The sequence below is a fragment of the Limulus polyphemus genome, unplaced genomic scaffold (genome assembly GCF_000517525.1).
Source record: "Limulus polyphemus unplaced genomic scaffold, Limulus_polyphemus-2.1.2 Scaffold81, whole genome shotgun sequence".
Lineage (NCBI taxonomy): Eukaryota > Metazoa > Arthropoda > Merostomata > Xiphosura > Limulidae > Limulus > Limulus polyphemus.
In genome coordinates, this window is record NW_013665691.1 from 245,467 (window position 1) to 272,137 (window position 26,671).

General features: G+C 33.5%; 1 protein-coding gene across 2 annotated transcripts in view; it reads right to left on the bottom strand.

Annotated features, from left to right (window-relative positions):
• The window catches only part of LOC106467542 (transmembrane protein 161B-like), a 44,391-nt gene that overhangs the window by 15,030 nt on the left and 2,690 nt on the right, over window positions 1-26,671 (bottom strand). For both annotated transcript variants that reach the window (XM_013927908.2, XM_022396431.1), the window contains exons 2-7: window positions 22,647-22,747; window positions 15,692-15,787; window positions 13,662-13,913; window positions 11,734-11,888; window positions 3,983-4,043; window positions 2,436-2,579 (exon numbers count right to left, since the gene is read on the bottom strand). In XM_013927908.2, the coding sequence (XP_013783362.1) occupies window positions 2,436-2,579; window positions 3,983-4,043; window positions 11,734-11,888; window positions 13,662-13,913; window positions 15,692-15,787; window positions 22,647-22,747 (809 nt within the window). The remainder of the gene's footprint in view (window positions 1-2,435; window positions 2,580-3,982; window positions 4,044-11,733; window positions 11,889-13,661; window positions 13,914-15,691; window positions 15,788-22,646; window positions 22,748-26,671) is intronic.

Genomic DNA, 26,671 nt, shown 5'->3' on the forward strand with positions numbered 1-26,671 from the left:
ATGTACATATAATAGTAGTGTTTGTTCTATGTTATCTATGTACATATAATAGTAGTGTATGTTGTATGTATCTATATAAATATAATACTACTGTCTCTTGTATGTTATCAGAGGAAGATTTGTAGTGATGGCATTAATTTTAACACTAAAAAGTGTGACACTCAAGACACAGCCCTGAGGGACTCCAAGTTCCCGTGGGAAGGAACGGGAAAGAGTGGAACCCACACGGACTTGGAATCGCCTATTCTGTAAAAAATTGCGGATAAAAATGGGTAAATGGTCACGCAACCCATAGGAGTGGAGGTCCTGCAAAATTCCGTACCTCAACGTAGTGTCATAAGTCTTCTCAAGATCGAAGAACACAGAAACAAGGTGTTCTCTCTTGAGAAAGGCTTCCCTGATCGACGTTTCAAGTCGAATCAGATGGTACATGGTGGATCGCTGTCGACGGAACCCACATTGGGTGGGCGAGAGGATCATGTTGGATTCCAGGAACCAAACAAGACAAGCATTAACCATCCTCTCTAGAACCTTACAAAGACAACTAGTCAAAGCGATGGGATGATAATTAGAAGGAATCTTGGGATCCTTCCCAGGTTTGGAGAAAGGGAGGACAATAGCCTGGCACCAAGCATCTGGAAAAATATGTTCCTGCCAAATCTGGTTAAAAATAACCAGAAGAATAACAAACGAGGCAGGAGAGAGATGGCGCAACATCTCATAATGAACATCATTAGGTCCGACTGATGTACTGCCAGATCGATGAATTTATCCTCTTTCCTGACTAACAGTGTCTTGGATAAGAACAACCGGTCTGAGGATGTAGAGAGAATGAGAAAGCAGTCTGCTGACAAACAGCACAAATCACTTCAACCGGTGATGTCTGTAAGTCAGCAGGCACGAAAAATAAACCTTCAGGTGTTGAGAAAGAGGATGTAATGTAACCTTAATATACTTGTAAGATAACTTGAATTGTCATTTGGGATGAAGGACCCAAAGTGACTTGAGAAATCCAGAGAATACTGGAGACTCAAAGAATATTTAGACATGAGAATTGAACAGTAGTCCAGAAGAGCTCCTTAAACAAAGCGATTGTGGAAAACGCTGAAACTCCTTCCAAAGAGCCAGGTCAAAAAACAAATTATGGTTGGCACTACTGATCGAAGTGGGTTCAACCTCCTTTCAATACACCATTGCCAAAATGCGTGTCATTTCTGTTGATAAATGTTCATCTCAGGAATAAGCGAAAACTAAGACAGATACATGGAAACCTTGGAAATTAAACTCCTATGCCATACGAAAAACTTGAGCTTCTGGATAGCCGAGTGTACCATGTCAGATCGTGGTTGCCTCCACAGAGACGGCCTAAAAAGAAGTGGAAGAGGTGGACACTCCGGTAGATACTGCAGAAGCAGAAACCAGGGCATAGCTGCCAATCTGGTGCTATCAACAGGACCCAACAATGTGTTGGAACAAATCATATTTATTACTCTGGGTAACATATGAATTGAAGGGAAGGCCAAGAGTTGTAATCCTATCCTGTCCTGACAGAATGCATCCATTGCTAAAGCCTAAAGGTGAGATACTGGAGACAGAATTGCCAGTTGTTGGGTGATCCAATGAGAAACCAACCACAGAACCTTGCAATGCAGCATCCATTCTGTCAAGAGAACCTGTTTGGATTGAGACAATTGACCTGCTATTGCAGGCATCACCCATGGAACATGGCAAGCTAGTGGGGTGATATGATAGGAATGGTCCCGAAAAAGAAGGTCCAAGATTAAAAAACAAGGAGGCCTGAACCAAGTGCCTCCTCAATGAGAAACACAAGATACCACCACAGAAATGTCAGACTGAAGCCTGACAATCCTCCCCTTAATAAGTCCAGACCATGAGGCATTGCCTTTTAAAGAGCAAGAAGGACTAAAATATTGTGTAGGGAAGCCTCTTCATCTGTGCATAGATCCTGGAATTCCTGACAGTTGGTATATTACCTCATCTCTAAAGCAAGGCATTCGTGAAGAGATGGAACCCTGGACGAGGTGGCGGTAGAGGAACTCTAGGTAAAATAGATTAGTAAATTGTTTGAAAGTCTGTTATTCATTTTTAATGAACTAAATAATAGATTACAAAAATTCTTACTTTTGTGTTGCAGAACTGTCAGGTAAACTGTTTACAAATGTTTATTTGGTCACTACAACTTAATACGAATTTAGTGAATTTTTGCAAGAGTACAGCCTAATAAAATATTTGAATATCATTTCAAAATGAAAAAATGTTGATTATTTTTTCTAGTTTATTGTCTGGATTTCTGTTTAAAGGAAATTTTCAATCTAATGATATACATGAGCTTAATTGTTGTATGGTAAACCATTCTAAGAATATTCTCTTTAATACTTGCTTAAGTTTCATCTATAAATTGGTGAAATTCTTACTTTTGCAATGGGCTCTTGTCACAGTAGGTTAAAGAATCCTGGTGCATTCTTGCAAAGCGAAACCCAGGAAATGTAAAGAAAGCACCTATAAATCCACACCAAACTGCTAACATAAGTTTAAACATCAGCTGGGAAGTAGGCCCACTGAAAAACAGTGAAAAAAAGTCAAGATACAGATATTTGAAAGATAAAACTGATTCAATAAATCACACATCATATGAACAATCATATAAAATTTCTAAAATGAAAGTAACCACTTTTATCACAGATCAATGTTTAAAGAGTTGTAAACTCACTTGATTATAATAAATATAAGCAATTTCCTTAGATTACTGTCAATGAAATATAAGCAGTGATTGTTTTACCAGTGTTATTATTTGAGAAAAGTATTTTCACAAGACTAATGTTTTGTATGTATATCTTAATATTTAAAACTACTTTTTAATAAAACTGATCATTTTAGGTAAAGCATATTAATCACATAATGCATTACTAATATTTTATACAAATGTAGGTATATAAACATTTTATTTAAATAATTTCTGAGACTTAGCAATAAAGAAACAGTGAATTCTCAACTGCTTATGTTGCTAACTTGACATTCCCCACTTTCAAAATTTTGCTAAAAGCTATATTCACTTAATGTTTAGAAAGGTCTTTACAATTGTCTTTATATTCTAGTGACTGAAACTGAAAAGCCTTGGTTATACAGTTCATATTTAATAAATGTTAACATATAGTTTGTTTACCTTCCTGCCCAAATTATCTTAAGAATAATAAAAATACTCTAAGTATGTTATCTAGATAACAGAGGAAGTGCTTAATCTCATTTTAATACCATGGTTGTATCCCTGGCAAAATGAGGTGGAGTGCTACAACAACCTGTCTTTTTATTACAGTTGTACTTTCAGAGCCAAATCCAAGATTTTTTTGTTTGTACCTATCACGACTGGGCCAGATAAATTTGTGTAAATGTTTTTAGTACTATCAATGATTCACTCAAAAACCTTCAATGACTTTACAGCATTATCACAGTGGAATTTTGAAAAATATAAATTAGCTGAATCATTTCAGTTATATTTTCATTTTAATATATACAAGTTTTGGTTTAATTTATAAGTGTAAAATATTAAAATTTGACAAAAATACCTTGCATATTCTATTTTCTTTTGTGAAACTTCTCAACTTAATATTCATACTGTTGAAACAATTTCCAAAACAGCCTGAATTTGTGCATGGTTTGAGAAGAAGAAAAAAATACAAAATAATACTTGCCCTATATAGCGACACATTTCAATGTTATGATAGACTGGTCTTTTTATTTTCTCTTTCTAAACAACTGTACAAAGTTGAAGTCCCTTTTTGTTAAGATACATCCACTAAGTGCAAAAAGTTTCATTTTTGTTACATTTGCCATTTAGAATAATAAAAATGTTCAAAAACTAATTTATAAACCGAACAAACTTACTACAAATGCTCAAGAAAGTACATGCATGGACATTTCTGGTAGTCAATAATACATATCTGGATAAGAAAGTATAACCTACCTTGAGTTTAAGCCCTGGTTTTCAAGAAATGAATAAGCACTTTTATTAAAACTGGTATATGCTATATATATGGAAAAAAAAGATTAATATCATATGTGTACAGATAAAGACTAAAGAATTACAAATAAGTATTAGTGTTTTAAACATTTTTTTTATATAATCTACCATAAAAACTGTCATTTGGAAATGAATTTTGTTGCTTAAAACAAAGGTTTCACACAATTTATTGCCTTGAAGCTTTTTTGAAATTTATAATTTTTCTCTGAACATATTTAGCTAGATACTTAACACATAAAGGAGGTGTAAACTAAAAACTTGTAATACAGGAAACAATTCTACTCAATGCAACTCATCAGCATTAATACAATATCAGTGGTTGTGCTAGCTTTCTTGTCAATATGTCCAACCTGCAAGTACCAAACAATTTGGTCTCATTTTCCTGGAGCTTTGAACAAATATACTACCATTTGTTTTCACAAAATGAATGGAATCCTGATAAATCTCCAAGATAAACGTTTTTCATCAGGTAAATATGACTGCACATAACTCCATGACCTTCGGCTTAAATCTGATAGCTGTAAAAATTTTGCCCTGATCCATATACCAGTCAGAATTTATGCTTTATTATGTGCACTATGATAGGTTACACAAATGATTCATTAGAAATTTATTAAAGAATAAGAAGTTAAAACATGTGAATTTAGCTACTTTTGTTGCAATGAAACTCAAAGGATGTCAAATATACTTTTCATTGATTTAAAGAAATGCCAACCTCATATTTTGAAACACATGCATGCATGTGGGAAATATCTGTGTAAAATTTAAAATTAACTTCTATTGAGTTTGATTTGTAACATCTGATGTAGAACTTTTGACTTTATAAAAATAATGTTGTGATTTTTCTTAACCAACTTTGAAAAATATTACTTTGGTTATTAATTTAAAATTCTATTAATTTAAAGAGCAGGAAAAGCAAAGCAAATGAATGAGAAAATTAACATGTGTAGATCAGTCCACATGCCAGCCAGAAGGACCTCATCCAAGGGATAGCGAAAAGATGCAAGACAGTGAGACAGGTAACAAATCTGATGTGATAAAATATGAAAGAGCCTGCATGCTCGTTAAGGGAACAATACATCAATCTAAAGAGTTAGCAAACTTATCCTGTAAAAGATAGAAGGCAAAGGTTCCTGGATGAAAAGGGGACTCAAGGTAGAAACAAATGAGGAAAGGAACCCCAAAAATGAGACATGTGTGTGAAGTAACACCAAGCAACCCATTAACATTTTCTAACACTGAAAATGTATTTCCAATGGGTACTTACCTTTTTGTCACCCAAAGCTATCTCAACCTTGATGTGCCCTCTAAGCATTACTAAAATTTAGAACAGCATACCAGTCTTTTATACCCCTTCATTTTTGCATTATTGCAGCAACATGTACTGATCATGTGACCACTCTCCACCAATAATACTGTGCCACCTATACCACCGCAGCACAATCCTCACTTTCAAGAATTGGCACATACAAACAAGAGATATCAGCAAATCAGTCGGGAGGAAGGGCAAGAAGTTGGTGAACGGAGGTAAGTACCTATAAGAAACACATTTTCAGTGTCAGAAAATATTAACTTCCGAAACGGTACTACTCTTCTCACTCAAAGTTAGAATCCCACATTTGAAAAGTGGAGGGGCAAGTGAAGGCACCAAAACAATCAAACAAGTGTAGAACAACTGCCATGAAAAACTAGGTGTGCCACAAGCAAAATAGGAGGTACACTTGTAGGATATAGCAGTACTTCTGGAACGGGTATACTCTTTGCCCAGTAAATAAGAAAGGAAGACATACAGGGTGGAATCAAATAGAATATGTGGTTAAGGCTAAAGGACCATAAATGTATATGATTAGGCCAAGTGCAGTCTGCCCAGGCAGAAAACATCCAGGGGAAGGACCTTAGAATACAACAAATTATGCCAAGTGCAGTCCACAAAACAACATAAGTTTATAACATCCACAAGTGCAGTGCAACCTGGGCAAAAAACATCTGGGAGAAGCAGCTTGGATTGAGAATATTATGATAGTGTATAATATCAAGCATACAAATCCCACTCGTGAGGAAACCTCCATGGTCCACCACTCCAGCAACTGGGAACTAGAAGTGGCAAGGAACCCCTTGCTCCACTAGAAGAAAGAGGGTGGGGATATGTATAGGACAAACAGTGCAATTTCTCTATTTTGAAAAGCAGAAAAACCGGGAATGTAAGAATCACAGGTCAGTTGGGATGGGTAAAAATCCTTATCCTCTTGACTCATAAGTACATGAGTGATGGTCCTCAGTATATATAGATACACAACTGGATAGGCAGCCGTGGTCTTACAGAAACACCCGATCTATACAGTGAGCATTAGAAAATATGCAAAGTGAGTGCTAAGATAAAAAATTCAGCATACCTGACCATCAACACCTGCAAAGAAAAAAGGAGGGGAAAAAAGATATAAAATCTCAACGGTGAACATATGTGTGGAGAATTGCTACATGCAGAAGACAATATCTGACCAAAGAAGACACAGTTAGGCAGTGCATATAGTGTGTGATGAAAGTATTGGGAGTTGTCCACATACCGGCTTGAATAATCTCCTCCAAATGATGGTGGTTCTGAGCAGCTAAAGACATAATTAAATGGAGTATTTGGTGCAAAAAAACATTAAACAGCTGATGACCTTCCATTGACAAGTCAGAATAAGCTAGTTGTACAAGTTGTTGAACCCAGCCAGTAAGGGTAATAGGAGAAAGACCACAGGAAACAGAGGGATTCCATGGAATAAACAGGCATGAACAGGAACCACAAAAGGAGTCAATACAAGACATTTAACAATGAAGGGAATGAACTGGACAAAGATGAGCCAGATCTCAATGGGAGTATAAATGGAAAATGGAAGGCAAAGAAACAGGAGAAAAGGCAAAACAATCTTCATGAGCAGCAGATGTTTTGGGAAGGAAGGAAAGATCAGGACAAAGGAGAACATAAGAAGAATGGTGAAGGGTGCAAGAAGCATTAACAGCATAAATATCAGAAACATGAAGACCCCAAGCTAGGAGGAGAAGGAAATAGGTCTTAAGATGGTACAAAGAACACAGCAATGGGTTTAAAGAGAGAACGAGTCAGGGCATGAAAAACCACATTGAGATTCCAATTTGGAAGCACAAAGGGATGGGGTGGATGAACAAGACAAAAAGAATGGGAATAATAGAGGAAAAGAAAGATATACAAAAATGGGAGAAACAGAAGGTGTTGGACAGTGCAGCCTGATAACTAGAAACAGTTGAGGACAAACCCTGATCAAATAACCAGGTAAAGAACTGGGACAGGTGAGGAACAGAAGGACAGAAGCCATGGCAAATGGACCACTGTCTGAAGGTAGAACGTCTCTGATACACAAAGAGGAAGGCTTAATGGCATGGGTAAGTACAGATGCTAAATAAGGGGTCAGTCCCTTGAGAGGAGGCGATGGACCAGACAAAAGCCATGTATGAAGATGGAATTTGGTGATGTCAGGATGAAAGATGTCCAATCAAGGTTGTTGTAGGAGTGACTTGGACTGAGGTAAGGGCAGGGGATGTTGCTCTAGTAAGGGCCAGAGCAGAGAAAACCACAACTGAGCAGGCCAATATGGAGCAACTAGCAATACATAACAAGGAGTGGTCTGGATGACAGAAACTACCCTAGAGATGAGTCTGAACAGATGAAGGCCCCCTCCAATCTTGACTGAATGCATCCATCATCAGAGCTGAAAGATGTGGGACAGGAGACCAAAAGAAAGGAAGTCTGGCATTGTAGCAAGTGGTAAAATGCATCTATATGTGGTGTTCCTAGGCAAGAACACTAAAAAACCTGAGAATAAAGGGAACACTCCATATGAAGGACTTAGTTGGGATGGGACAGACAGTATGCATCCAGATTCACAATACCAGGAACATAACATGGCAAGATCGTTATGTTGTAGTCATGGGCCCAGTACAGGAGGTCGAGTGTTTGAAAACACAGGGACCTGGACTTGGTTCCCCCTTGTTTGGTGATATAGCTGACTACAGTGGAATTGTTGGAATGAAATATAACCACCTACCCCCTGTAAGTATGGGAGGAAATGATTGAGAGCCTGAAAGACCGTCAAAGGTTCCAGGAGATTGATATGGAAAGTAGATTCCTCAATGAACCACTGACCAGAAATCTCCCGATAGTTGAGGGAAGTCCCCCAACCCACTAATGGAGCATTGGTAAACAGGTGAGAGTTGGGATAAGGCAAGGGAAGCAGAACCCCAACTGTGGTAAGAGCCCTGTTGAACCACTACACAAAGTCGGCTCTGATCCCTGGGGGAAGGATGATAGGACAGTCCAAGAGATTGTGGGAGAAATTCCACTGTTCAAGAAGCATCCACTGAAGGGAACATACATGTGCTCATCCAAAGACCCACATCCCTAAAAGAGATAGAACCTCTCAAGCACTGAGAGACCACCAGCTCCATATCCCAGAGCCGAAGTGGAGAAAGCTGGGCCTGAATGAGATGGGAACTCAAGAGAACCCCCAAATGAATGAGGTATTGTTTGGAGTTTAGAAAAGACATCTCCACTTTAATGAGAAACCATACCCAAGCAGACTCCAGAAGAGGAAAACAGGTGTGAGTGTCAGACTGGGCCTGGGAAGAGTCGAACAGTAGCCAATTGTCCACATAATGATGAGTCCAAAGACCAAATGAGTGAAGATGACATGCAAAAAAATGGACAACACAACAGAAAACATAAGAAGCCAAAGCAAAACCAAACGGCAGTGCTTGGAACTAAAAGACAAAACAAAGATAATGATGTAACTGGAGTGATGGGAATATGAAAATAAGCATCTGTCAAATCAAACTGGGTCATTCAAAGACCTGGGGAAACCCACCAAAGGGAGAGGAAGGATCCCATGGTGAATTGTGGTGTTTCCAGAAAGGTATTCAGCCAGGACAGATCGATGATGGATCTCCAATCTTCCATCTTTTTGGCGACAACAAACGACGGAAGTGAAATCCCGGAAGAATTGGCACTACACGTTTGATAGCTCCTTTGTGAAGAAGGTTGCAAACTGACTCTGTTAGGAAACCAGGATAGAAGGTTGGGGGAAGAGGACTGGAACTGAAGGCAAAGACCCTCTGACAGAACCTGTAAAACCCATGGATCTGTCGTAAAGAGTTCCCAGGTAGTTGAAAACTCTTGTAACCTGCCCTTGAAAAAACATCCCATCACCTATAATGCTGACTTCTGTAGGGACGGGAAGAATGAGCATAAGGAAGGGAATCCCTGGAGTAGGGTAAGGGACAGGTAAAGGAAGAAGGTGCAAGGGAAACCCTAACAGGTGAAGATTGGGCAGTAGTTCAAGACAAACTAGAAGCCAGGGAGGACAAGGTGGAATGTAGTCTTACCACATTAACCCTGGACTCCATAGACTGAGGATGACCCCCAAAGAAACGAGGCCTGACAAAACTCCTTCAAAGAAGAAAGGGGAGATGCACCTCCACAAATCCCAACAACATAAGATCCAGGTGGTGTGCTGTTCAAAATCTTAGCAATGCTTAGAGAGAAAATCAAGGTCAAGATAGCTTTGGGTGAGGTAGTACCATTTTGGAACAGGACACAGAAAATGATCTGGTTCTGAAGGAGTATAGAGGTGAGAAATCAAAGAGAGGGAGATAGAACAGAAAGAATGATCACCTACTTGAAGCAGAGGTCTTAGAAAAAAACTATCTCAGTAGTGAGCAAGTAAATGCAGTAACAGAGAGTGTAGAAAGCATCAATGGCATACACATATAAACAATAGTGACCACAGGCAAGAAGAAGGAAATATGTCTCCATAGAAATATGTTATAAGGAACATAAAGCCAGAAGCTCAAATGGAGCATATGTAAGAGCATGCAAAACCAAATTCAGGTCCCAGCACACATGGGAGTAGGACAAGAGGGTTGGTGAAGAAGGAAGGATCTCAGCAAAGTGGAGAAGAAAAAACATGGCAGTAAAGGAAGGGATGAAATGTAGTTGATAAAACAGCCCAATAACCAGAAATGGTGACAACTAAGTGAAAAGGCAAAAAAAAAGTAAGCCAAAGTAGGACAACCTAGAAGAAGGGAGTGGTGGATGGACCAATGTTGGAAAACCTGACACTTATGCTAATAGATGGATAGAGTTGAAGGATGACAGAAATAGGATAATAAAAAGACTAAATGATTGGAGAGTCCAATCATCACAATGAGTGCCATCATCACATCATGGACAAGCACAGTTCATGTCAAACACGTGTTTTGTGATGGGATATAATTCAAGGCTAGTGGCATGCAAATCCCATACACAAATGCACAAAGGTATTGAGCTATTCTGTGTGCTGATGTGAGGTACTGTCTCAAACTTATTTTACATGTATTACTTGTTTTGCAAACTGACTTATAGAGTTGCATTTAGAGAAATTCTTAATTTTTATCTTAGGTATTTTATCAAATACAGAGAGATTACCGATATTTCAAAAGCCATGTATAAATCTACATGTTCTTTCCATTAACATGGTAAATGATACTAGGCTTTTAGCAGTTGTAATTAAAGATCACAGAAAACTAGGAGAAAATCTTTTGGTAGAATGTCATGTAAGAAGTATCCCATCAGATTTTTATTTCTTATTTCTAAAAAAAAAGGAGGAGGATAAAAGAATACTTGAAAACAGAGAGATTATTGAAACTTTAACAAATCAAAAAGTAATGTGTGCTAGATAGTACAAGTTGACTATAAAGGTAAAATTACTCATTCTATCAGACTCCTAGAAAGCTAATAATTAAATATTTGATAACACCAAAGACATTAGCAATTTTCTTAATCCTTTGACTGCCAATACAGGCATAATGTTTGAATTAAGTTTAATGTTTTATCTACCATGGGTTTATTTTGGTTTAGCACCTTATAATAATTACTTAAGATTTAATTTAGTTGACTTTTTTCACCAACACAAATGCATTATTTAAAATAGCCATGAGAGCCATAGATAATCATGCTGGCCATAGAGGTATATTTGATATCTTAGAATAGGAGTCGCATTGCAGGTAAAGCACTTGGAGAAACAGTTCATTTACAAGCAAGTCCCACATACAACACCATACTGCATACAAAACATATCACAGAAAGAAGGAACAACAAAACAGATTGGTCAGTTTTATGAATAATGAAAATTCAGCATTTCAAAATGGACTCAAATAATAAATTGATTATTCAAAAGAAAGAAAAAACAAAAAAAGAAAAATTAGAGAAAACACTGCAGCAAAGATTCATTCCTAAATAATAAAGCATTGGGAAAGATCAACTGACAAGAAAACAGGAAGTTAAAAATATTTTGTGTTTTATAATGTTTGCTTTAAATCATATTTCTTCTTTGTTGTATGTCTACATTAAGTGTTATAAAGTGTTCTTTACTTGATTTTGTCAAATAAAGATTCTAACTTTTTACGACGTGTTTTTGATAAGCAAATAAACAGCATTCCATAGTTTCCCAATTTTCTTGCTAGCATTAAAACATTTCCTTGTTTAACTATGAATGTCCGTCACTGACTATCGCGTAAAAACTACCACCCAAACCTTGCAATATTAATGAAGTTCTATGAAAATTTATAAGGTGATACACAATTACACCTCTAATGTAAAAGTTTCTTAAAAAGCAAGTCAATTAGATTTTTAAACTTACCTGCATCAAGTCCAAACTCCAAAAAATTTTCATCAGTTATAAGAACAACCATAGCAGCAACAAAGAAAAACAGTCCAGCCATCAGACAGAGGGATCTTTCACCAAGTGCTTCTTCACCACTAAAGTATAATGCTGTCACAGAGAAGAGAACTTTTCTGGTTCGAGTTAATTACAATATAACAGAAAAGTATTGGTCTTTATAAAGCTCCACAACATGTTTACTTACATTAAAATCTACTCAGTGAAAGTTAGTAAAGTGAGCACACTGAATATGTAAAAGTTATTATGCTCTGTGATTATGCAAAATAAGAATAACTAAAGATCTCATCTGTATGCATATGTGGTGATAACATTTTGAAACTCTACAAAAGACAATGACAGAAAAAAAATTTAGCATTAGGTACCACATTTGTTAAAAGAAGTTCACAGTGGCATACATAAATGTACAAAAAGAAATCTCTTGTATGAAGAATCTAAATAAGAATTTACCATAAACAGCATTTATATTTGAATAGTTTAAAACTTATCTGTTAATGAAAATATTTACACACTTATAACTTATTTTGATAAAATATAGCTAATAAATGAAAAAATATAGACATGAGAATGCCTTAAATAGTTTGTCGTAACATTCTATGTGTATACAAGAAAACTATATGCCACTTGTTTTCTTTTCAACATTCAAATAACCAATTTGTTTTTGTACTATTCATTATTGGCGAGATCAAAATGTTGGATCACACTGTGTGGATTTGTTTTGTCTCTTAAAACACTCAATGTAAATAAGAAATGGCTATATAAAACTGGTAAAACACACATGAGGAACCCAGCAGTAACTAATGGAATTGACAGCAATATTTTTTGTGTGTATAATTGAAGTTACTTTTATTCAATTTTTTGTGATTCACATCGTATTAGGAACACTGCAACCAACAAAATAATTGGCTCACAAGTAATTTGATGAATAAAGCTTGGAAAAATGTGTTTAGAAACCTGAGAGGTCCATATGGTCCAAGTGTTGATTAATTTAAATGTACATTTCTTGTAAACATTACATGCCACCAAATCAAAATCAAAGACCTATATTCATAACATTGCCTGCTTCTCTGAGCCTTTTTAAATAAGCACATGTACAATGGCTCAAATAAGATTTTATCCAAGATGTACTGTTAATGTTTAAAAACAACTAAAAAGTTCAATGTTTCTGCAACTAATAACTATTAATAGCAAAATATTTTAATATATAATCTAAACTTTCCAGAATCATAAACAGATTGTTCTTAATGGTCAATAGAAAAAGTCCTCGTGTGTCTTAGTCCACAATACACAATATGCTTGAGAAGTTCCTCTGTCTCAAAGTTATTTCCACAACATATTTGCTCAACTGTCGCACCGCAATCAGACTGTTGAAATGGGTGCTGAGAAACTAATATCCTTGTATACTATATTGATTATGGAAAGAATACAGGGAGAGGTAGTGTGCTTTTGATATGATAATTTTATGACAATGCTTTTGTAATAGTACAGGACTATTGTCAAGATGCATGGCTGTCAGATAACATATGATTAGACATAGCAACACAGACTTTAATGATGTAGTGAGGATCCAAATCAATTTAATAAAATGTAAGCAACATCTGTACAAGATCATTTAAGTGTTACTTATACACAGTTGTTTGTGAAAGTCTACAGTATAAATGGTGGAAGTTTGTTATAAAAAGTTTTTATGAAGTTAGATTGTAAAATTTTCCTATAATCTCCAATTTATCCACATCATAAAAGCCTCTCAGAACAAAAATATAACTTTAAAAACACTTAACAGTAAATACCAAATATGACACACTCACTAATATATTATAAATAACTTACACAGATGTTTAGTATAACCACCTGTAAGAAGCAACTTGCTTCTGTACAAAAAAGGATACAAAGAAAAACCTATAACAAGTATACACCATAACACGCTGAGATTAACCTCATCATTTGGAGCAAGAAGAAAGTAATAAAGTTCTGTAACAAAGTAGACGAAAACTGCACACACAGAAAAATCCAACAGCCATTGGTATTCTGTGTAGAACTGAAGCTGAAAGAGCTCTACAGGTTGCACTACTGCTGAATCAAGCTCCATCTGTAGGTTTTTAGGCACAAGAAACTCTGAATCTTTGTTTTGGTCAGTAAACCTGCAAGCAAATAAAGAAAACTTAAATATGTTAGCATACCATCAGATCAACAAGAATATCAAAAATGTTATACTAAACAATTACACAATACTTACTGAAGACCTTACCACTAAATCTCTTTTCAAGGACCCACCAATTATTTCTTACAGACATGACAAAAACCTAAAAGAAATACTGGTGTGCAGTAACCTTAAACAAAAACAAAATGATATTCCAGGCATCAAACATGTAAATGAAACAGATGTGTAACCTGCCCACATATAAACAGCACTACACACATAGAAAAGAATACAACTTTCAATATAATGTATCATTTACTGTATAATTTGCAAAAGATGCAACAGTTTATACATTGGACAAACAGACTGCTGACTCGGTGATTGAGCATAAGAACATCTATACCATATTAAACAGCAGAACAAAGATACACCTATAGGCAAATATTTCACCATCAACAACCACACAGTTGAGGACTTTTTGATCCTTGGACTTATTAGTGCACCAACAGACATTCACAAAAGAGAATGACTGGAAAGGAGATTAATCTCTAATCTGGGTGCCCTACAACCATCTGGTGTAAATGAATGCTTTTCTTTTCTGTAGATTTCTATTTTTCCATTTTTTTGTTTAACTTTTAATTGCTATCTATTTATCTTTTCATGACTTATAATTTTTATGTAATAGATGTAATTTTGTTTAGAATTTTCATGCTCAACATTCCAAATACCTAGCATGCAAGTTCTTTGAATTCTGAGCATTCATTCGCCTTTGTTGTAAACTGTACAATCTGACGAGGAGCGCCAGCTTGAAATGTCATCCTTCTTTAAATAAAAATATATAAAAATTTTGCAACTGTTCAACCTATTATTTAATTTTAAAGAAGTCTATGGGCTTGTTTATTTTAGTAATGAATATTGCAACCTGGTAATAATTGTAAATCATTAATATTGTTGGTATAGCATTTTGTTAGCTAATTATAGCCATTTTAAATATACTAAAATCTTTAAAATCATTTCCTTTGTATCAAAAGTGAGAAGTGACAATTATGTACATAAATAGTCATTTCAGGATAGCATTTATAACTGTATATATATTTTTTTATCAAAGTTGAAAATCAAAAAAAAATCTAATTCCTACATGTATAATTAGAGCTGAGCAATTTAATTAATTAATTGGTACAATCGATCACCAATGAGCATCAACTACATTGATTAGTGTTATGTAAAAAAACTGATTAACTGAAATTATGAAGAAATCTGTTATGTCACAAAAATAATCAACTAGTGTTTCTAATTATTAGTGCTTTTGATTATTCTAACTATCCAATAAAAGAAATATTACCATTATGGTTTTTTCATTATTATTGATTAATCCAAGTTTGTTCAGTTTAACTGCTTAGTGTCGTGAATAATGAAAATGATCATGTAATTGAAATTAGGGTTTCTTTTGATCACTATTTTTAATTATTCCAACTATCCAAGTATTGTTTCTTTGCTATTAAGCAAAAAGCTACACAAAGGGCTATGTGTGCTCTGCTTAGTCTGGGTATCAAAACATTATCTGTAGTGTTATTTTTTATTTATTCAAGCCAAATGAGAAAAATCAATATTTTTTTATATTCATTTTTTCTAGCCATCTCATGAGAAATAATTTATAAGTTGAATACAATCAATTAATGAGCTTGATGATTAATTGATAAGCTCATTCCACTAATCACCCAACTCTCTCTCTCTATATATATATATATAATGGTAGCTAAAACAAAATATATCATGTACCTGTCTCTTCCTTTCTTCCCTTTACTTCTAGAAGAATCTCTTACTCCAGCAATTGTTTTCAGTTCTTCATTTGTTGGATGTAGATAGTGGACAAGCCTAAATAAATAAAAAAGAAAAAAAAAAGAACCGTGGGTATCATAAAGCAAAAAAATGATTCACACATAATAAATGTCCTTTTTAAAGGTACTAGTTGTTACTAAGTTGTTGAATATTCTAAAAGATACAGTTAATGAACAGTACTCATCACCAGCTTTGGGTTAGTTTAATCAAACATTTTAATCCAGATTTGATAAATAAAGATTACAGTATGCTTTACAAAATATATATTTTTCATGTTGCATTTAAAACTCAACATGATTTGTTTCAGAATTTCACACAGTTATGCAAGGATTCTGTGCAATAAACATCCCAAATTTTGAACTGGTAAGCTAAAGTGAAAACAGCAGGTCCCAGCACCATCTCTTGTCTGTTCAAATAGTAGTGGGATTTCACTATCAGTCTCATGACATATCCATGGACCCAAAGTGAGGACTATGTTTTTGAGGAGGGAAGAGGTCAAAGAGTTATCATCAACTCTTCACAAAATATTTTATTTCAAACAATATTCGAGGAGGAGGATGTTAAGATACTAAGTATTGCAATTATCGAACAGGTCTGCAGTAAGTTAGTGTGATTTGCTTCACAGTATTAGCAGCACAAGTTAAATTATCAAAGACCTTTGACAAAGCACTAGTCATACACCACGGAAAGAGAGATACCACATTATTAAAATCATGTTTATGTTCTCAGACCAGAACAAGATAGATTTCTATACAATGTACAATGAATCAATCCTGATTATTGTATTAAAACTACCATACTGAAAATTAGTCACCATGCCTGATTATATATACATTTTTCAATGATGAATAGTTTCCAACACTGATGAAAAACATTGGTTTTAGTTTCTTGATTTCCAGTCTCTCTTTGATTCTTACATTTTGTTCATTGATGGAACTCCATATTAGGACAAAGTTATTTTCATTAGAAGTTCTGTAACATTTCTGAACTAAATGAATTATCAGCACTAGGCCTGAGCTCTAAATGACACATGGTTGATCACAAATAATCTCATTCACACTGAGTACAAACATATTAATAAACAACATGGGAGGATTGAAGGTTTTCAAGATATAAGACAGAACTTTATAATTTATAAAATGACAGTATGATAATATCTTAATTCATTTTACAAGGGGTTTATACTCTATTTAAAAATAAAATAAAAATGTTGTCAAGAAGTTAGAGGTGAAATCTATTTTTGAATAACAAATTTTTTACACTTTCTATTTCTTTGTGAAAATCATGACACTTACTGACAATATGATTGTTTTAGAGACAATATTATATTGCCAGAAACCACAATTATTTTCATAATATGTGTTGTTAAAAAAATGGTTTTCATTTCTCATTACTGTAGTAAATAAAGATAGAACTCAATTCAATTTAGAACAATAGGATAGGCCCATGCTTTATTATAGGAATTTGGTTAAGGTACTGATTATGAAGTAATGGTATTTCTCTGAGTAACTGGAGTTACGAGAATGGACCAAGTAAAGAGACTGAACACAAAGTAAAAACATGAAATGGACAATCTTTATTGTATCACGCATAAAACACAAACACAGTGTGTATACTTGCTTTATTGACATGGGACACTCACTTTTATTGGATGTTCTATCTTCAAGTGCTTAAGCTGAAACCATAGACCAGCATTCCTTATTTTGCAAGAAACATTTTATTTACCCAGAACAACTAGTGATAATCAAATGACTGGTCATTTTCATTCAAACACAGGTGTGCCTGAATATAGATATTACCTTAACTACCATTGAAAGACACTGCTGTTGACATCCTTGCACAAAATAAAGTGCTGAAGCAAAACCACTCAGGAGCGAAACAAATATTATCTACTCAAGAATAACAAAGCAATAAATGCTACTAAAATGAAATCAATTTAATACATTCACTGCCACTATAATACATTCATCATAGTCATAGGAATATCACATCAAAGTTTCTGTAGGAATTTGAATTCTTCTTTTTTATCGTGTGTTTTGAAGGAGCACTATTTTTATCCATCTTAGAAATGCCAAATAGAATATATATATATAAAATTTACAACCAAGCAAAATTTCTATGAGAGGAGACCCTCACGAGAATGCATCACAGCAGAAATTACTTCTAATGCATGGTGACTCCAATTAAATGCATTTGCCTCAGTGTTCTAAGTTGACACACAAATACACGGGTAGCACTGACTAACATACCTATAAATTTACCCTTCTTGTACATTCAAAACATACTCAAAAACCATGACAAGATATAAAAAAATATATGATGCACATGTACATCATGGTACGGATTTTAGTTGAATGAACATATATGCCCATAAATATCCTATCTGATATTATCTTGCATTATTAAAATGCTTCTAATCAAAACTAAAAACCAATGGCACCTCTGAGGTGGCACTGAATGTGTTATGTTTTTTTTTTTACCACACACTATGTGTAACCTGCACATACACAAATAAATGATAAGTGCAAAATAAGTACTATAATATTACAAAAAGATTGAAATGTGTGATATTTTCAAATACCACACTTTCCACTCTTCCCTATTTGAGGTTTTTGCAGCAGGACAGCGGGAACAGTCCCAAAGTCAAATGACATTCCTGTTGGTACAGTTATAGCTGGTGACTCAGATGATGAAACCAGTGGACTTGATCATTTATGAAAGGATTCTTTCCAAACAGAATATGACATGATCAGCTCGAATCAATACGACAACATAATCTCCATAAAGTAAACTGACAAATTCATGTACCCAGTGTTATACTGTGGTCCTAATGATAATGTCTAAAAGTTTTTCATATCTGCAGTATTAGTTCATGTTTTGTAATGTTTCTGTACTTAGAAGTTTATAGCAACTAGAAATGTCATTTCCCTGACAACAAAGATTTTGCATTAACCATTAAGTTTTAATCTTACCTGAATGAACTGTTTAATTATATGTAAATAAACTAAAAGTTTTCATTTAGTATTGGTGACAACACTTGGATATTTATTAAAATAATATCAGTATTCTCCTTTAATTGTGTCAATATTTGGCAAACAGAAAAATATGTAGGTTTCCCACTGGGCAACCAGAAATTCCACCCTTATTTCAAGTGCTGACTCCACATGGTTGACTCTCACTTTTGCAGTCTTTCCAGTACTTATGGGCCATGCTAAGCCCAACTGAACATGAATTCATCAATATTGTTGTACATTAAAAGCTACTAGCCGAATTCCTTTATCTAGTGTTTCTGTATTACATTGCTAAAACATCTTTGTTTTCCAGTGTTTTAAAGACTAAAAGTTTCAACCAAACAAGTGAAAGACAGCAATAGAAAATTATTTCAATTTAAAAATTTCGCTAATAACGAGATGATGCGGTCTATATGCAAAGCTTCTTAATATTTGGAAATAACTTTATAATATATTATTAATGGCTCTTCAAGGCTAAAGACCTACATCTCCACTGGCACAAGTAAGTTTATGTTTCTGGGTACAAAAATACATTCTGACAAGAGTTCGAGAAACTGGAAACTTTGTATCTTACATGTGTAATAAAACACCTGCGGCATAAGCATCCCAAAAGATTTCAATTTCATTCACAAAAATTCAAAATCATAACATTTGTCATAAAATCTAAAATATACATTGGAGTGACTAGTATGACCTGAGAACAAGACAGTAAATATGAAACTCTTGATTTTAACACTTTATTCAAAATATTCTATAGATTGTATAAAAACAAAATATTACCAACACAAATCTTTCGTAAAACTAGTTGTAATTTTGTTAATATTTCAGAAGTATGTTATAGGATTACGAGAAAGTGAAAAACTAATAAACTTGCATGCAGCATTCATTTGGTCAATCATATCACTTATCACTAGTTTTTCACAAGTAGGCTGTAGAGATAGCACACAATGGTAGCATAAAGATATGGAGCTATATCTTAACTTGGCACTCATTATACAGTAAAAGCTTTGTTACCTAGCACCTTTGCATTTGGAAAGCTCTTGTAACCAGAAATTTCAATATTTATTGCAGCTTAGTGTTGCTGCTTTGACTTTGTTTATGTTTTTTCCTGCCAAAAAGCTTCAGTTGTCAGCCACATTTGAAATACTGTATTTTTATATTCAGTGGAAGTTTTTTACAACAACTGTTGTTGTTGTAGAAGAAGTAGAAATACAGTACTTTAGAACATTAACAAGATGTCAAAGATTTTCCTGTAAAATATCATAAGGGAAATGCTTTCATAACCAGAATTTTCATCTATCTGACACTGCCCTGATCCAGCAGAACCAGATAATAAAGGTTTTATTGTTTTTTTATGGAAAACTTAACTGAAAACAATTTATTCTATTGCAGAAATTCTAGATTAAGTGTGTCTGACAAGTGTTTAACATTATATGTAGCATTAAAACTGTAGACAAGATGACATTGGCAACAGATAAAAGAAATCATGAGATAAAATACCAGGCGTTAACAGTTGTATCACCACAGCTCACCCTTTTATACTTATATGTTCTGTCTCCTAGTGACTCAGAGTATAACTTGAGAGCTTATAACACTTGAATTTGAAGTTTCATCCTTGTGGTGGACAGTGCAGATAGCTAATTGTGCAGCTCTGCATTAAAACAGAACCAAATCAATGTTCTTTATGAGCCTGTACATGAGACATATAATTGTAATGTAGTGAGGCTCCAAATCATTTTAATATAATCCAATCAATATCTGTAAAATATCATTTAAATGTTCCTTATACATAATTGTTTGTGAAAAGATACAGTATAAAGGATAGAAGTTTGTTATAAGAAAGTATCTGTGTGATGTTAGATTGGAAAATTTTCACATATTCTCTAATTTATCTACATCATATGTCTTTCAGAACAAAAATTTAATTTTAAAAACACTTAATGGATTCATTATAAAGCAAAGTAAATCACGTTCAGTTCTCAAACAGACAATGTATTTCATAAACAGTTATCAGATATCATATATCAAAGTTATAATTCTTATTTGGTAATCTGTGGCTCCAAATCTACTGAAGCAAAAACCTTTGTTTTTTCTTTAATTCATATATGTAACCAACATGTCTTGAAGCTTGGGTGTGATGTTTCAGTTTTATTTTTTTGGTAGAATCATATTTTTATACTTTTGTTCTATTATAACTATTAATATAACATTCTAGAAACTGCTTAAATGAATTGTATATTGTAAAGATTCAGGTATTTAACCATGTAATAGAGGTTTCAAGACCAGACAGTTCAGGTGGGTAGAGCACTGGTTTGTGTGTGTTCGGGATACTAAATAAGAGTACCAGTCAGAAAAGAATGCTTTAAAGCAACTGTTGAACATTAGATCTGATTATCTGGATTCAATTCCTTTATAAACAACTTTTTGAGCATTAAATAGGTCAGAATAAAAACATTTGTTTCAGAATTATTAAATGTACCGTTTCAGAACTTGTGGAAAGTAGTGCAGTACAGGGATGTATTACATTTTCCCACACTCTTAGTTAAATGTTAATTTTTTTAAATTATGTTGTTTTTCATATTTCCTCTTTTGAAAACAGAGGTGCTCTAGTGAATAACTAACATTAACTTTCTCTATGTGACAAGTGAAGTTCTAGGTAAAGGACAAAGCTTACTTGTGTGATTAATTAATTAGCAAGCTGAGTTGTTCTTGTCAGTGAATCAGATAATACTTTGCAGGTGGTCTTGCTCATTGTCAGTACTGTCCATCGGCTAACTGATCAAACATGAAACAATCGTTGTTTTTCATATACTAGAAATCTGAAGGTTTATTGACATATCTAAGATATCGTTGGGGCTTAAAAGAACAGAATTCTAGAACTTGATAGATTTGGAGCAGTCTTGGTTGTGTGTAGACATAAATGTACAAAGTTCTCTTTTGCATGATTCTATTTCATTCTGTGAATATTTGGCTGAAGCCTTCTGTTTCTTTCACTTTTACTTTAATTTAGAATGAGAGTGCATGTGACTTTCAAATGTACTTTAATTTTGATTAAATTCACATTACAAGAACGAGGTTATTGTTGTTTCATATTAGAAGTGAAACTACTTAGAGTGTAGTGCTTGCTCCATTATTTAGAGTTAGTATTTGGAGCATTGTTGATGAAACCCATGTAGGATCTTGAATTTCACATAGTATGTATTTAGGTATTGATTAGAGTTATTTTAACTCTGGTGTTTTTTCTCTTTTACTCAGATTAACTTACAAGGGGGAACTACATGCACAAAGAGCTATTTTGTTTACTAAAATCCTAATTAGCTCTTATACATATACACAAGATCACTTGCACTTGCCTTATTGTTGTGTTATTACACATTGTTTTCTGTGTGAACTTATGTCTCATTTCTTTCTTTCTGAGTTAACTGTTGCAATTTGAATGGAAACATACAAATCAAAACCCAAGCACCTACTGTTGTTAGCAGGCCTAACTTCTCTGCTCTGCTTGTTATCCTAGATATACCACAGTGGTAACTACCTTCTTTGACAAATGACACAAATGCAAAATCTTGGTAATTCTAATAAATTTCTATTTTAATCAATAATTAAAATTATTTTCTATTTTTATGCACATAATAAAATGTTTGACAATAATGTTAATTCTCTTTCTGCTAATATATTTTCCTCAGTGTACAGAGAAATAAATGTTATTCTTCATTCATGCTAGCCTCAGTACAAAAAATTCACTAATTCTGTAAACTAATTAAGTGTATAAATGAAGTGTTGATAATTTATTTTATGACATAATGTTTAAATATATACTCCTGTAAATAGTATTCTGATAAGCTACAGTATTTGACAAAATGCATGTACAAGTAATAACTTACCTGTATGACAAAAGCCAACGAGCAAATGAAAAATTAGATGACAGCTTCTGCAAAAAGCTGGCCATCACCATGGTAATCACCAATTGTACACCGAATACAGCCTAATACAAAAACATACCATATATTTTAAATTAAAACATACTGGTACAAGTTATCACTCAATCATTTTGTATGTAAGTGTCCAACATTCATTTAATCTTTTTTTTGCTTCTTTGAGAAAGTGCTGTATTTATACATGCCTTTATTTTATAAGCATTTTAGTTATTATAATACAGACGTAGCTGTATAAAAATTGTCAGTGTTAGTTTTCTTCTGGAATATTATAAACTTGTGAAAGTTTAAAACTGATCTTAACAAATAAAAACTAGACTACAATAATCCAATTCTCAAAGTTTCAAGCACCATGCCACAAACAAAATACCATATACAATGTCCACAGCACCAATGTCCAAACTTTTGTTATGCTCAGTTATAAAACATTACTTAACATATGAAGTAGAACAGAGAGGTTTAAACATGTGCCTTCCTCGGTATTAATTAGTAACATCACAAACCAGAGGTCTGCAAACAATTTACAATCACATATGAAACATGTATCTGCCTAACTTGAGATTCAACATGAAGCTTATACAACACAAATTAGGTACAGGTACTTTACCATTACAGCACACACTACAGAATAGATGCTAAAATATAACCTTTTAGATTATGCACATACAGCACGAATTATACAAAAAAGTAAAAAAATCCACATTATCAGGTAAACTATTCCACAATAAAACCATTATGATACACACTTTTATAAGAAAAATCTGGTTCTAGATTGCCAGAGCCTATAATAGTTCCTTTTAATGTTTAAGTCACCAATAACAATATTGTTACTCCAGAAATCAAAATTGTACACAGATACATAGCCTAAGTGTTTCCAAACTGTCAAACTGTTTCCAAGTTGTTACAGTGTCACTCCATATATAGAAAAAAAAAAAGCTTCACTGTTTCACTTTGGAAATTTGGTAACCCTAACTTTAACCCCTAAGTACTTGTGTGAGTCCATGTGATTCCCAACCAAATAATAATGGCTCTCTATCAATGGTCTATAATGTTTTTTTCTCTGCTAACTTTACATGGAAAGGAATGAAGAATTAAGTTTCTTTGAAAATTTTAAATATGTTTTTGTTCCCCATTTGAAATGGCCTAAGCAATTGTGGACGTCTCACATTCATATATATTCTCTAAATTAAGCATGAAAGTATGTATTGGTCTGTTTTATTCAGTCTTACAGAAGTTCTGTTAAGACTCACATGTGTTCCTGTGCTCTACTGATATCCATCACTCTCTGTCTTGTAGTCTACAACAGCTTTACTTCATACTGATATTCATCACTTTCTGTCTTCTAATCTACAACAGCTTCGTTTCATCTAACAAGTGTACGTGTTGAATCTACTGTCAGTTTTATTATACAGGTATTTTGTGCAGAGATAACAGATTTGTGGCACATGAATTTATAAGATTCGAGAACTTAAATTCAGTTTAGTCAAGAGTGTGGAACTGAAAACAAAACTTGTCCAAGGGCAAAAATGTGAGAAAAGTCTACTTGTCCTTCTTAGAAATATACTTACCTTGTCCCTATCCAAAAAAACATACACATAATAAAGTTGAATATAATTTTTTGGGGATTTTGCTTTTATTTAATGAAAAGTAAAATTCTGAGTATCACACATCAAGAAAGTGAGACAAAATGCACTGATGACCCAACTTCATGCTTTCTATGAATTTAAATGTATAACATTTGTCATAATATCTACGTTGCATGCATTATTTTTCAGGCACATTTTAAAAGTATTTCACATGTCTTTCAAAGGTTAGTAAAATGACAATATATAAACATGTTTTTAGAAAATGTTTGACATCAAGGATTATTATTTTTGGATATACTTTCTGTTGTTAGTTGTTTGGTTTTTTTTAACCCTTTGGAAGCTATAATCGGATTTATCCGACTTGACATTTATGGCCGTTTGGTGCAACAAGCAGATTTACCCCATAGTGTTACAAAAACTTTTCCTCATAGTGCGACAATCAGGATACTAACACGTCCTTGAATTTCCCACCTTAGTACTGTGCATGTGTACGTCACAAAGTAAAAATTAATTTTGATATTGAAAAAGTACTAAAAAAAGTCAAATTTTAAATTTCATTTATTAGTAGATAACTGACACTTTACGAGAACCCAGCCAAAATTGAGTTACGCACTCAAAGGGTTAAAATATGAAATAAAAAACAAATGGATGCATGCGAGTACTAATGATCAAACTTGAATATTATATATACGTATATGAAGAGCCAAGATACAAAATTCTGCACATCCAATTTTACAATTGAGAAAGTTACCTTTTTTTCTTCAGCCTTCACAAAAAATGTTATGAAATCAAAGGTGGACTGCATATTAAATGAAACCATTACAAATTATTATATGAACTCCTAAAAAACACATATTTATTTCAAGTTTTACAAAATCTTTTTTTTTTTTTTACAGGGAAACACTTCATATTAATAGGCCTTTTTAGTCAAGATTCTAAATATTCATTAATACAGTGCCATTGGCATTTCAGTTTTGATAGGAATAGTGCATACTGTGTTTTGAATATAAGCTCTTCACATATTTGTTCATGCATTTTATGGTTTTTCAAATTTAATTCTTAATTAAGCTCATCAATCCATTCAACTAATCAATTATTTTCATGATATGGCAAAAAAGAAAAAACAACTTCTAACCCTAAAAATTTGGTTTTGACACCTTTGGTGGGCAGAGCACAGACAGCCCATTTTATAACTTTGTGTTTAACAAACAACATAATGGCAATATTTTGTTTACTGTGATAGTTGGGATAGCCAAAAATAGTAATAAATCAGAAACCTTAATTTCAGTTAGTTGATTGTCTTTGCAAGTTCATTAAGCTGAACTTTAATTAATTGAAATAATAATGAAAAATAACAATGCCAATATTCTGATTACTGGGTGATTGAAATAATCAAATATAGTAATAATTAGAAACAATACTTTTGATAATTTTTGTTAAATTAATTGACATAATCACAATTTGGATACTGGATAGTTGGAATAAACAAAAACAGTAATAATTAAAAACATCAGTTGAACCATAATTTTGATTAACTGATGATTTTACATGACACTACTTGATGTAATCAATTAATTGCCCAGTTTTAGCTGCTACAAACTGAAATCAGATTTAATATATAAATGTACATATAAAAATATATTGAGGTCAGGGTGAAGAGTTCACCCTACTCAGGCCTCCTTTTTTTGTCTATTGTTTTTTCTATAATTAAGGGTGAACAACTTAAGTCTTTAAAGAAATATTTGTAAATTGGTGTTTTTTCATGAAATTTTTTGAGATAAGGTTGTGTTTATGATGAGTAACATATTTTAAAATTACCTCCCCCCCAATAAGAAAACTGGATTTGTTCCCATGTATATGTATATATTACATTTTAAACCTTTTTGTAATTTCTATTATATATATATTCTTCCTTGAGTTTGCAATCAAACTTTTACTTGGCTCCTGCTGCAGACAAAAACAATTTAATAATATTGTGGCATTAATTTAATTATGTTTCTTACTGTGTATGTGTGTGATTGAGGGTTTGTGAATTAAAATGATATGTATATTTGTATATATATAGTTTTGGTTTAAGGTTTCCAGTTTTGAATGATAGTGTATATGCACTAGATTTCCACAGTTAGGAATTTTCAGGAACTTGCATGGTTCACTAGAAATCTACTCAAGAGTGGTTTTCTAGCAACATAACAAATGGTGTGAAAAACAAACAAGTTGTCCAACAAGCAAAGTCTAACGGTAAAACTTATTGCCTCAGGTGTTGAATAGGAATCCACACTCCTGCCATTAAACTATATAATAATGTTTCATACAGGAAGAAAATATGTTCCCGAAAAGCAAACATCAAGATTCGATGATGAGGAACCCACTTTGAGACTAATAATGGCT